The 12,695-nt window shown below is 43.6% G+C and overlaps 1 protein-coding gene across 4 annotated transcripts in view; it reads left to right on the forward strand.

Annotated features, from left to right (window-relative positions):
• Nucleotides 1–12,695, forward strand: part of CRHR1 (corticotropin releasing hormone receptor 1) — a 356,198-nt gene that overhangs the window by 321,409 nt on the left and 22,094 nt on the right. For all 4 annotated transcript variants that reach the window (XM_077252715.1, XM_077252718.1, XM_077252717.1 and 1 more), the window contains 3 exons: nucleotides 1,959–2,065; nucleotides 3,062–3,182; nucleotides 5,233–5,386. In XM_077252715.1, coding sequence (XP_077108830.1) covers nucleotides 1,959–2,065; nucleotides 3,062–3,182; nucleotides 5,233–5,386 — 382 coding nt within the window. The remainder of the gene's footprint in view (nucleotides 1–1,958; nucleotides 2,066–3,061; nucleotides 3,183–5,232; nucleotides 5,387–12,695) is intronic.

Raw genomic sequence — 12,695 nt, forward strand, 5'->3', positions numbered from 1 at the left:
TCCTAATAACCACGGCAAGGATATCACAAGTCAGCTCAAGTCAGCTTACCAGCACAGGGGGAGACAGAGAAGGGGGATCCCGCCGGAATAAAGTCCCCGACGCGCGTTTCGCGGCTTAACCACGCCGCTTCTTCAAGGGAGTGTCTATGGTGGGGGGAGCGGTCCCGATGATGAGGTGAGGGGGCGCCTCACCGGGAAGGTGTAAGTGAAGCAAACTGCAGGCGTCCTGCATGCCCGGGGTATGGAAAAAAGAGAGAGAGTGGCGCTGTGCCCAGAAAAATACGCCTCTTTCACCCATCTGGCCCGCCCTTGTATCCTATTACCTAATTCTCTGCCTCTCAGATCTCGCTCCCGAGGACTGTAGTGAAGCGGCGCAGACACACATGTGCGACATCTGAGAGGCAGAGAAGGAGGTAATAGGATACAAGGGCGGGTCAGACAGGTGAAAGAGGCATGTTTTTCTGGGCATAGAGCCGCTCTCTCTCTTTTTTCCATACCCCAGGCGATCCGGACGCCTGCAGCTTGCTTCGCTTACACCTTCCCGGTGATGCGCCCCCTCACCTCGTCATCGGGACCGCTCCCCCCACCATATGCAGTGACCACAGATTGCTCCGCACCCGCCCTATAAGATGACACCCGACGTATAAGATGGGCTCCAACTTTTGAGAAGATTTTCAGGGGTTAAAATGTCATCTTATACGCCGGAAAATACGGTATATAGAAACAGAAAAACAGGAAAAGTGCCAGCCCGCTGGATCCGTCTATCAAATATGTCAATTTTTTCACTTTTTAAATTCTTCCTAAATTCTCTTCCATACCTCCAGTGTGCTGCCTGGAAGTCCCCTGGAAGGTTTTGTCTTTTTTTTCTATTTTTCATTGCGTATGGTGGTTCATGTGTTATCTACTGTATATAGAGGTGTTTCTTTTCATTTTACTCCTGCCTTTGATGATGAGACTGCTGACTAGAACAACCAGGAACAGTCTTGTATTGACTTAGTGGCAAGTGCAATTTTTTTTATATAGTGAATCTTGATATGAAAAATAAAAGAAAATCAAATGTGTAATAAAAATATGATTAACTTAAAAATTTGATTCAAATGAAAACTGTCAGCAGGATTTTGTTATAGAATCTGACAGCTGCATGATGTATTGACAGGGAGCATGATTCCAGGGATTTATCACTTATTGGGCTGATTGGTGCAGTTTTGATAGAATCTCTGTTTTCTCTGCTCTCTATATAGCAGTGCTATGACTGCTGAGCTGTGTATAACCCTGCTCACACCCCTGATTGACTGGCAGTTTCCAGTATACACTGTATATTGTCAGTAAGCTGTCAATCAATGGTGAGGGCGGGGTTACACAGATTAGCTGGACTGGCCTACACATGACAGTGAGTCTAGCACTGATAATCTCCTGCTGATAAAACTCTAATTGTATTGAAACTACAGCACCTAGCAAAATAAGTGACGCATCACTAATTAGGTTCTTTGCTTCTACATTCTGCTGCTATCAGATCAAATAACAAAAACCTTCTGACAAATTCTGTTTAAACAATAGGTCATTTTTTGATCATCATTTCTTTTAAAAAATTTAGACCTAATCATCCTTCCTTTACACAGTACAATGCTGTGATCTCATTTTGATTGTGTAATGTAGAGGATTCTTGGGTGTTGTTCTGATTTAGTCTAGATATGCTGTAAGTGACTTTAGGGCAAGATCTGTAATATCTGCTTTTTTCCAATTAGCAGATAAGAGTGTGTAATTGAATGCAGAAATTAAGCAGACATGTACATATCTATTTAGTTAGCAGATGGTTCTTAAGTAAGTTTGAAATGCTGGAAGTCTTATAAACGGAGGCCATCAGTGACCCTCATAGACTAAATTCAGAGCCACGGCATTCTTGTCAGGAATCTGATCCCACAGCAATTCTTTGATGGATGCTTTTTCTTTTCTTCTAGAAAAAAAGCAAGGTTCATTACCACATAGCCATAGTGATTAATTACCTGGGACACTCCATCTCTTTGTGTGCTCTTCTGGTGGCATTCACTCTTTTCTTAAGATTGAGGTAAGTACTAAGGGTAGGACTGTTATGGCAGGCACGGCCACTCTATGAGGCCAGTCTCACACGTCCAGATAATTCCAGTACCGGAAAAATCGGTACCGAAGTTATCCGTGTCCGTGTGTCCATGTGCTCACATGGCACATCAGTGTGGCACACGTGCGGCAGCCGTGTGCCGACTGAGGACCACACGGACCGTGCAGGAGACAGTGCTACAGAAAGCGCTGTCCCTCCTGCCTGTGGTGCTGAAGCCGCCATTCATTCCTTCTCCCAAGCAGCGTTCGCTGGAGAGAAGGAATGAAAAATCATGTTTTTTTTATTTTTTTTGTTTTTAAATTAAAGTTCCCGGTCACCTCCCGCCTCCCACCCCCTGTGCGCCCGCCCGCTGGCATTAAAATACTCACCCAGCTCCCTCGATGCTTCCTCTCAGCGACCAGCTTGTCCTGTATGAGCGGTCACGTGGTACCGCTCATTACAGGGATGAATATGCGGCTCCACCCCTATGGGAGCCTTATGTGTCCACTAATCAAAGTAGACCGTTCTCGATAACAGAGAGGTACAAGGGACAGTGAGTTTCATTGAGAGTAGTGATGAGCGAGTGTACTCATTGCTCGGGTGACCTCCGAGTATTTGTTAGTGTTCGGAGATTAAGTTTTCATCGCCTCAGCAGCATGATTTGAGGCTACTAGCCAGCTTGATTACATGTGAGGATTCCCTAGCAACCAGGCAACCCCCACATGTACTCAGCCTGGCTAATAGCTATAAATCATTCAGCTGAGGCGATGAAAACTTAATCTCCGAACACTAACAAATACTCGGAGATCACCCGAGCAACGAGTACACTCGCTCATCACTAATCGAGAGCAGAAGATTCTGCAGCAGTTGTGAAAGACGTCCAGGGTCTCTGACAATGTAGTTCCCACAGTTCTGACCTGCCCCATCAAATATGATCAGTGGACTGCTTCATAGATCATAATAACGTTTTATTCCTTTTTATTTCAGGAGTATTCGTTGCCTGCGCAACATCATACACTGGAACCTTATAACTGCATTTATTCTTCGCAATATCACTTGGTTTGTGATGCAGCTGACACTAAGCCATGAAGCTCATGACAGTAATGTGGTACGTAACCTTGACCTCAAGGGAAGCTCCTCTGCCCTCTAATGTTTTGCTGCACTGCAGTAAATGAGATGCCTCTCCATTGTCTATGCCTCACCCATCTTTTACGGTTATTGTCAGGCTGCATTTTCTTCTTAATTTAATGGCTGCTGATGGCCAAACTATTGCCTGTCCAGCTATTTTTTAATTCAGACCAGTGCATTCTGCCATTGTAATATTGCTGAGAGTCAGCATTTTCCTGTATATCAATATTGTGTAAAGGTGGCAGGAGCAGGAACTCTTTCCCAGCATTCCCGCAGAGACACAGAGTGCCAGCTGCTGTAGAGAGGCAATGTTACTGCCTATCATGCTGCTGCGATAGGCATTAGCACATAATGCAGAGGCTAAGGTTGGCAGAAAGAAAACCATGCTGGGCTATAGAGGCTGCAACATAGAGAAGTAGAGTTTTATTTATCTATATATGTACACACATGGTCAAAATTATTGGTACCCCTTGTTTATTGACAGAAAAACCTACAATGGTCACAGAAATAACTTGAATCTGACAAAAGTAATAATAAATAAAAGAGCTATGAAAATGAACAAATTGAAAGTCAGACATTGCTTTTCAACCATGCTTCCACAGAATTTATAAAAAAAAAATAAAACTCATGAAATAGGCCTGGACAGAAATGATGGTAACTTTTAACTTAATATTTTGTTGCACAACCTTTTGAGGCAATCACTGCAATCACTGCAATCAAATGATTCCTATAACTGTCTCTCGAGAGGTATTTTGGCCCACTCCTCAAGAGCAAACTGCTCCAGTTGACTCAGTGTCACATATTTCTACGTTGGGAATGGAAGTCAGGCTCTCTTGTCACTGTAAGGCCTCTTTCACGCTTCCGTCGTTGGCTGTGCATCATAGTGCAGTGAAATTACGCGTCGACGGACTTTGTGAAAATAGAGGAAAACGTGTGTGACGCATCCAGTATTATGACGGATGCGTTGACTGAGAAAGAGAGAGAGATATATTTTTTTTTTTCCCGGACTTCAAATCCTTCCGGCATACTCAGAGTGGAAAAACAGGATACGTCACTGGATTCCTGTGTGTGACGGTCAGCGACGGATCCTGCGTCTATAGGCTTCCATTATAGCCGATGACAGACAGCTGAGCGATTTTCCGACGTACACAAAAATCGTTCCTCTGAACGTTTTCTCTGCACGACGGATCGCTATTTTCCAACGGATCCAGTGCACGATGAAACGGATGGCCATCCGTCACAATCCATCGCTAATACAAATCTATGGGAAAAAACAGGATCCTGCAGAAAAATTTGCAGGATCCTGTTTTTTCAAAACTCGACGGATTTCGACGTGAGACAAAAGACGGAAGTGTGAAAGAGGCTTTAGGAATAGGATTTGGTCATCCAGTGGCCCAACTTCTACCAATCAAATTTTTCTTGTTTATTCAGTGTATATACCATGAAAGTTGATTACCAGAAAACCCTATAATGTGATAAATTTATCCTAATTGAAATTTATTAAATATTTCTAGACTGAAGATTGAGAAGGACATAAGGGTATGTGTCCACGTTCAGGAAATGCTGCGTTTTTGACGCAGCGTTGAGCCGCAGCGTCAAAAACACAGCGTCCAGATGTTACAGCATAGCGGAGGGGATTTAATGAAATCCCGTCTCCACTGTGCATTAAAAAATGCATGCGTTTTTCCCGCAAAAACGCACATGCGTTGCATTTTTTCAGAACGTAGCATGTTGCTACAATGAGCAAAACACGCAGGAACACCGCAGGTGACCTGCCAGTGACCTCAGGTGCATTTTTGGTCAGGATTTTACCTGCATAAAATCCTGACCAAAACTCCTGGTTTTGGCTTACAAATACTGATGAAAAATCCTGACCAAATCCTGATGCAATCCTGAACGTGGACACATACCCTAAGACTGGCATGTGTGATATTATGTGAATTTTTTATTATACTATGATAACAGCTGTTAGTTTGTAGAAGGTAACTTTATTACTAATGCTGACTCTACTGTCTACTCTTTTTACTTAGGTATGGTGTCGTCTGGTTACTATCGCTCACAATTATTTTTATGTCACTAATTTCTTCTGGATGTTTGGAGAGGGTTGTTATCTGCACACGGCCATTGTCCTGACCTACTCTACCGACAAACTGCGAAAGTGGATGTTCATCTGCATTGGCTGGTGTGAGTCATGGTGAAATGTGGATAATTGGGGGAATTATAGTGATTGCTCACTAATGGGTGACCCCAGCTTATTCGATTCAGGATGCAAATAAAAGAAAAGTTTATATTCACTTCCTGCTGCAGGACTGTTCCAGTGACGCCGGCACCACTTTTCCCAGGAAGTGACTTGACTTGTGTTACCTACCAGAAGCATCCAATGAGTAGCCGCAGATTGGCTGTAGTTCCTCAACATTCTGTCAGGACGGACGTTAGATTTGACAAAATAGTAAAGGCTCCAGCTGATAAGTGGTTGCTCATTGGCTGCAGCCTGCTCTTTCTCCTTGGGAATAGTGGTGCCAATATCACTGGAATGGCATCACTGTAGGAAGTGAGTATACACTGTTTTTATATTAATTGTGTGCCTTAAATAATTAAACCAGGATTGTCAAGAATTGAACAATTCCTTTAAGTTAACCAAATATTCTTAAGAATCGAGAATAAGGAAGATGTCCCATGCATCGTGTGTCATTTATGAAGATGTTCCTTATACTAATCATCTATGGATAGATAAAGTTTGTTAAGAACCATAAAGTAAAGATCTTCTTATGTGACATTACAAATTAGTACATCATCTGGATTAGAAAACCCATCATCAAATACCTTGATGAAGAAATGTGAGTAAGCAAAGGAGAGTTCACAGTTTAGGACACAAGTCAGTTAGCCAAAGCGGAGAATTACTATAAAGTCTCTGAAGGACTCTGCAGATTTGTGTGTTATATGTAAATCCTATTGATTTCAATTGGACCTGTGCAATCCTTCTTGAAGGGTTTGCAGCAATATTCCTGCCTGATTCCAAAACAGACTAGAGATGTATTAAGATTCACAGAGATTTGCAGAGTAATACCCAAAGATCATCTTAATGTTAGTATACCCACCTAATATTAAGATTGTCCAAAGAGGACTAATCCTTAAGGGGGTTGTCGAAGACATTTTACTTTTTTGACTTTGGGCCAAAAAAAATTACAACTCTCCGATGCCATCCATGTGGGGATGCTGGCTAACTCACTGCCCTGGGTCACAGCAGCTTCCTCATGAGTTGCCTCCTCCCTTGTGCAGGCTGCACTGTTTTTCGGCGGTGCATCTGCTTTTCAAGGGGCAGTGCGCGCATGTGGTAAAATGTTCTAGCTAACAGCATTAGTTAAAGTAATCACATGCAAGATATCTCTTAGCCAATAGCTGAGAGGAATCTTGTATATAAGGCATTCTCCCCAATAGGGAGGTGCCTGAGCAATTCCTATAGTTAAATCTTTGTGGTGGTGGTGTGCGCAATTATATGTTGCTAGGTCCTCTGTATTTAGTGTGCTAAAATGATTCCCTTATCTTGTGTTCCCGTTAGCCCAGCATAGTTTGTCCATATTCCTGTGACCATTTTGACGGTATCCTTATCCTGGAACCATGACTGCGGTACCTTGACCTGGTCTCCTGGTCCCTATGTGGCCAGTCCTGTGTCGATTGTCCCTGGTCCTAGTGCGGCGAGCTCCAGAACTATTTCCTGATATCTACAAGTGTGAACTCGAACCTATCTTCAATAATCAAGTTTCCATACAATCCATCAGTCCCCATTACCTGATTGTAAGTGACATAGATCCCGTCTCCTCATGTCAGCAAACCCGAACCCTTGGATCTGCACCTACAGTACCTGTGCCTGCCTTAGCTACGCCCTTTCTTAGACAGGACCAACCCCGTGGCACAATGTGTGTCTACGAACCATGTGCATCTTCTGTGGGCGTGACAGTTTGTTGAGGCCATGGATTCCGCTGATCCCAAGATTCCCCCAGGGATTTGAGTCAGTACGAAGAACTTTCCTATCAGCATGATCAGAAAGAAAAAATGTTGTAGTATTTAAGGATGATAAATACCCGTCTGGATGCACTGACCATGGCTGCAAGTTGCCGCAGCTACGGGTGAGTCTACCCCGCCTGTGACCTATAACCCAGGAACTAATCTCCACTTTTCTGCTCCTCCAGGATTCAGCGGAGACCCTAAGCAGTGCCGTGGAATCTTGAACGAGTGCACCCTGCACTCTGAATTTTTGTCCCATCAGTTCCCGACTGATCAGGTTAAAGTGGGATTCCTGATGTCTCATCATGCAGGAGAACCCCTAGCAAGGATTAATCCCTTGTGGGAGAGAGGATTTCCTGTGATCATGGACCTACAGGTGGCCTTACAAAAGGTTTTTGATGAACCTAGTCGTGCTTCCTCCACTGCATTTTTCTTGTTCAGACTGCGTCAGGGAGAATTGTCAGTCAGCCAGTATGCCGTCCAGTACCGCACGTTGTCTTCCGAATTTGGATGGAACAACAAAGCTTTGGTAGCCACATTCTGGGAAGGAGTATCAAGATCAAGGATGAGTTGGCTGGTCGGAATATCCCTGTCTCTCTATATGAACTAATCTCTCTGGAAATCAGGATCGACCTCCGCTTTCAAGAACGGACCAAAGAGGTGACACGTGAAAGGAAACTATCGTGTCTGGCTCCATCTTTCCAAGGACCTCCATTTCCTTAAGAAACAGCCTTCTTTGAGAAACCCACGCAGGTCTATCATGTTGCAGAACGGCAACAGGAAAGTGGTTGTGCCAAGGGCGTGTGCTTCAGCTGCGGTAGCACAAAGCACCTTATTAGTGACTGTCATAACCGGTCTAAACTGCTAAACCTAGGGCCCATGGGTGAAGCATCCCTGGGTAGTAGAGGAGACTCTTTATCACTGACTCTAAACGTTTCTGTGTCCTGCGGAGGAGCCAATTCAACAAAATAGCCTTTCTTGACTCTGGTTGGGCTGAAAATTTCACCCAACAGGCAGTTGTGGAATGGTATCAAATTCCAGTTCAACAGCTGAGGAATCCAATGAGAGAGTGTCATCCGTTGAAGGGAAGGACATACCTGAAGTCGTTCAAATCGTCATTGAACCTGTTGAGCTACAGATAGGAGCACTCCATTGGGAGAAAATTGCTTTCTATGTGCAGACTGACATTTTTCAGTTCCTTCTCTTAGCTCTTCCATGGCTGAGAATTCATCAGCCAGTGTTAGATTGGAAGCTTCGAAGAGTCATCAGTGTTGCCATCATCTCTGACAGGCAATGGTTCCAATGGCCTGTTTTCTGAAAATGTTCCACCTGAGGGACGTATCCTGGGTGAGATCAAAGTGAATATCGACTCTGAGAAGGTATTTTCTAATTCCAAGTGGTCGTGGGATGACAACATCAAGGTGGAGGTATCTTCCAATTCTCTACTGTCAATCGACCTGGAGGAGGAGTCCCAATCCATATTTGTTTCTTCCAAGGAGACAGCTATTTCTACCAGACCAAAAGTGACTCAGCAAGTTAAGGTCCCTGTTATTAAATCCGCTCCATTCTGCTCCCAGGATGTCTAGCTGGTGAGAGGCATCCTGGCCAAGAAGAAGGTGGGAGATGTAACCTTTCTTCCAGTGGCTTGGAGAGAATGTGGTCCTGATGACAGGTTTTGGGAAATCAGAAAGAAGAATCTGGCTCCATCTTCTCTGCAAGAAGTGCTCAGGGGCTTGATGAATTGGGGTGTAAAGCGAGGGATACTGTAATGTTTGCCAGCACCTCTGCATGGTTCCTCTCCTCCCACGATGCGGGACACAGGCTTACTCACCGCCCTTGCCGCAGCAGCTTCCTCGTGAGCTTCTTCCTCCTCCCCTGTGCACGTCGCACATTGTTCTGGCGTTGCGCCCTCCCCTGCTCTTAAAGGGGCAGCACATGTCCTCAGCTAACAGCTGGGAAGCATTTAGTTAATAGGGAGGTACGTGAGCAACCCCTATAGTTTAGTATTAGTGGTGGTGGTGTGTGCAACTGTATGCTGCCAGGTCACCTGTCCTTAGTGTGTTAAAGTTATTCCCACATCCTGTGCTTCCATTAGCCTAGTATAGTTTGTCCATATTCCTGTGACCGCTTTGGTGGTATCCCAATCCTGAAACTGCATCTGCGGTACCTTTACCCAGTCTCCTGGTCCCAGTAGAGCTAGTCCTGTGTCTGTTGTCCCTGGTCCTAGTGCGGCTAACTCCAGAACTGATATCTACGAGTGTGAAAAAGAACCCATCTTCAAAATTCAAGTTGTCTGTACAGTCCGCCAGTCCGGATTACCTGCTTGTCAGTGACCACACATGCTTGACTCCATTTGAACCAAATGAGTTTATCTTGGTCTCATCAGACCACAGGACATGGTTCATGAATTTTATGTCTTTAGTAAGCTTGTCTTCAGCAAACTGTTTGCGGGATTTCTTGCAGATCATTTTAAGAAGAGGTTTGCCTGGGAGACAAGTACCATTTAAGGCAACTCCACCTGCATGGAGATGTCTGTTCAACATTGTACGGAAAGTATTCAGACCCTTTTAAAATTTTCACTCTTTGTTTCATTGCAGCCATTTGGTAAATTCAAAAAAGTTCATATTTTCTCATTAATGTACACTATGCATCCCATCTTGACTGAAAAAAACAGAAATGTAGAAATTTTTGCAAATTTAATAAAAAAGAAAAACTGAAATATCACATGGTCATTGTAATAATTATAGGGGATAACTCAGGAGACTCTTTGCGTGGAACAAGACAACTACAGGACATAGTTTTATAAGTGGTAAAGTCTATATTATCACACAGTGATTCAAACAGGTGCAGAGAGAAACTCAAGTCCACAACACTTGGTGCAAATATCAAATGCAGCTCAGCAGTCTATAGGAAACTTCAGAGGAAAATGCAATCACGCAGAAAGTCTATGAAGCACAATTATTCTTGAGGATACTTGACATGAATAAGTCCTTGCTTAATCCACAACACAGATAGATATGCTTATAAGGCAGTTCAAATAATATCTTAGCTCAACCAGGGAGGTCTGGGTAATAGTCTCAGGTTCTTGCAGAGCAGAAACAGCTTACATGTCCAGCAAATGCAGATGGAAGCAAACACGAGCAGCAGATGAAGGTGGATTACTGGAACTGGTGTATGCACCAGGAACTCAGAGCGAAGTAGCAGGATAACCCCACAGGTTCACAGGAGCAGGTATATAGCCAGGGAGTCACCAGAGGTCAGGAGCTGGATGCAAGGCAGAATACTCTAGCACAGACTGAAGGCTGGGGTGGAGTTTTATAGCAGGAAGACACAGTGCACATGAGACCAAAGACGCCATCTTGGAAAAGGGCAGTAATGCACAAAAAGGTAATAAAAAATTTTCAGAGTCCTGACAGTTATAAGTATTCAGACCCTTTGTTCAGACACTCATATTTATGTCACATGCTGTCCATTTCCTTGTGATCCTCCTTGAGATGGTTCTAATCCTTCATTGGAGGCCAGCTGTGCTTAATTAAACTGACAGGACTTGATTTGGAAAGGCACACACCTGTCTATATAACACATCACAGCTCACAGTGCATGTCAGACCAAATGAGAATCATGAAGTCAAAGAAACTGGCCAAGGAGCTCAGAGACAGAATTGTGGCAAGGCACAGATCTGGCCAAGGTTACAGCAGAATTTCTGCAGTACTCAAGGTTCCTAAGAGCATAGTAGTCTCCATAATCCTTAAATGAAAGAAGTTTGGGACCACAGGAAGTCTTCCTAGACCTGACCGTCCAGCCAAATTGAGCAATGGTGGGAGAAGAGCCTTGGTGAGAGAGGTAAAGAAGAACCCCAGGATCACTGTGGCTGAGCTCTAGAGATGCAGTAGGGAGATGAGAGAAAGTTCCACAAAGTCAACTATCACTGCAGCCCTCCATCAGTCGGGCCTCTATGGCAGAGTGGCCAGTCAGAAGCCTCTCCTCAGTGCAAGACATATGAAAGCCTGCATAAAGTTTGCAAAAAACACATGAAGGACTCCCAGACTATGAGAAATAAGAGTCTCTGGTCTGATGAGACAAAGATGGACCTTTTTAATGATAATTCTAATGTGTGGAGAAAACCAGACACTGCTCATCACCTGTCCAATACAATCCCAATAGTGAAACATGGTGATGACATCATCATGCTATGGAGGTGTTTTTCAGCTGCTGGGACAGGACAGCTGATTGTCATTGAAGGAAACATGAATGCAGCCAAGTACAGAGATATCCTGGATGAAAACCTCTTCCAGAGTGCTCTGGACCTCAGACTTGTCCAAAGATTCACCTTCCAACAAGACAATGACCCTAAGCACACAGCTAAAATAACAATGAAGTGGCTTCAGAACAACCCTTTGACCATTCTTGACTGGCCCAGCCAGAGCCCTGACCTAAACCCAATTGAAAATCTTTGGAGAGACCTGAAAATAGCTGTCCATCAACCTTCACTATCCAACCTGATGGATCTGGAGAGGATCTGCAAGGAAGAATGGCAGAGGATGCCCAAATCCAGGTGTGAAAAACTAGTTGCATCATTCCCAAGAAAACTCATGGCTGTCCTAGCTCAAAAGGGTGCTACTACTCAATACTGAGCAAAGGGTCTGAATACTTATGACCATGTGATAGTTCAGTGTTTCTTTTTTAATAAATTTGCAAAAATTACTACATTTCTGTTTTTTTTTCTGTCAAGATGGGGTGCAGAGTGTACATTAATGAGAAAAAATGAACTTTTTTGAATTTACCATATGGCTGCAATGAAACAAAAAATGAAAAATTTAAAGGGGTCTAAATACTTTCCATACCCACTGTATATATACACACACACAGTGGGGAAAATAAGTATTTTATACACTGACAATTTTGCGAATGGAGAGGTCTGTAATTTCTATCGTATGTACACTTCAACTGTGAGATGCAGAATCTAAAAATAAAAACCAGAAAATCACATTGCATGAATTTTAAATAATTAAATTGCATTTTATTGCATTAAATAAGGATTTGATCACCTACCAACCAGCAAGAATTATGGCTCTCACAGACCTATTAATTTTTCTTTAAGAAGTCCCCATACTCTGCACTCATTACTAGTATTAATTGCACCTGTTTTAACGTGTTACCTGTATAAAAGACACCTGTCCACACATTCAAGCAATCACACTGAAACCTTTCCACTATGGCCAAGACCAAAGAGTTGTTTAAGGACACCAGGGACAAAATTGTAGACTTTCACAAGGCTGGGATGTGCTACAATTGGCAAGCAGCTTGGTGGGAAGGCAACAGCTGTTGACACAATCATAAGAAAATGGAAGAAACAGAAGATGACTGTCAATCTTGCCCGGTCTGGGGTTCCATGCAATGTCTCGCCTTGTGGTAAGAATGATTCTGAGAAAGGTTAGGAATCAGCCCAGAACTGCACGGGATCGCCTGGTGAATGACCTGAAGAGAG

The sequence above is a fragment of the Ranitomeya variabilis genome, chromosome 4 (genome assembly GCF_051348905.1).
Source record: "Ranitomeya variabilis isolate aRanVar5 chromosome 4, aRanVar5.hap1, whole genome shotgun sequence".
NCBI lineage: Eukaryota > Metazoa > Chordata > Amphibia > Anura > Dendrobatidae > Ranitomeya > Ranitomeya variabilis.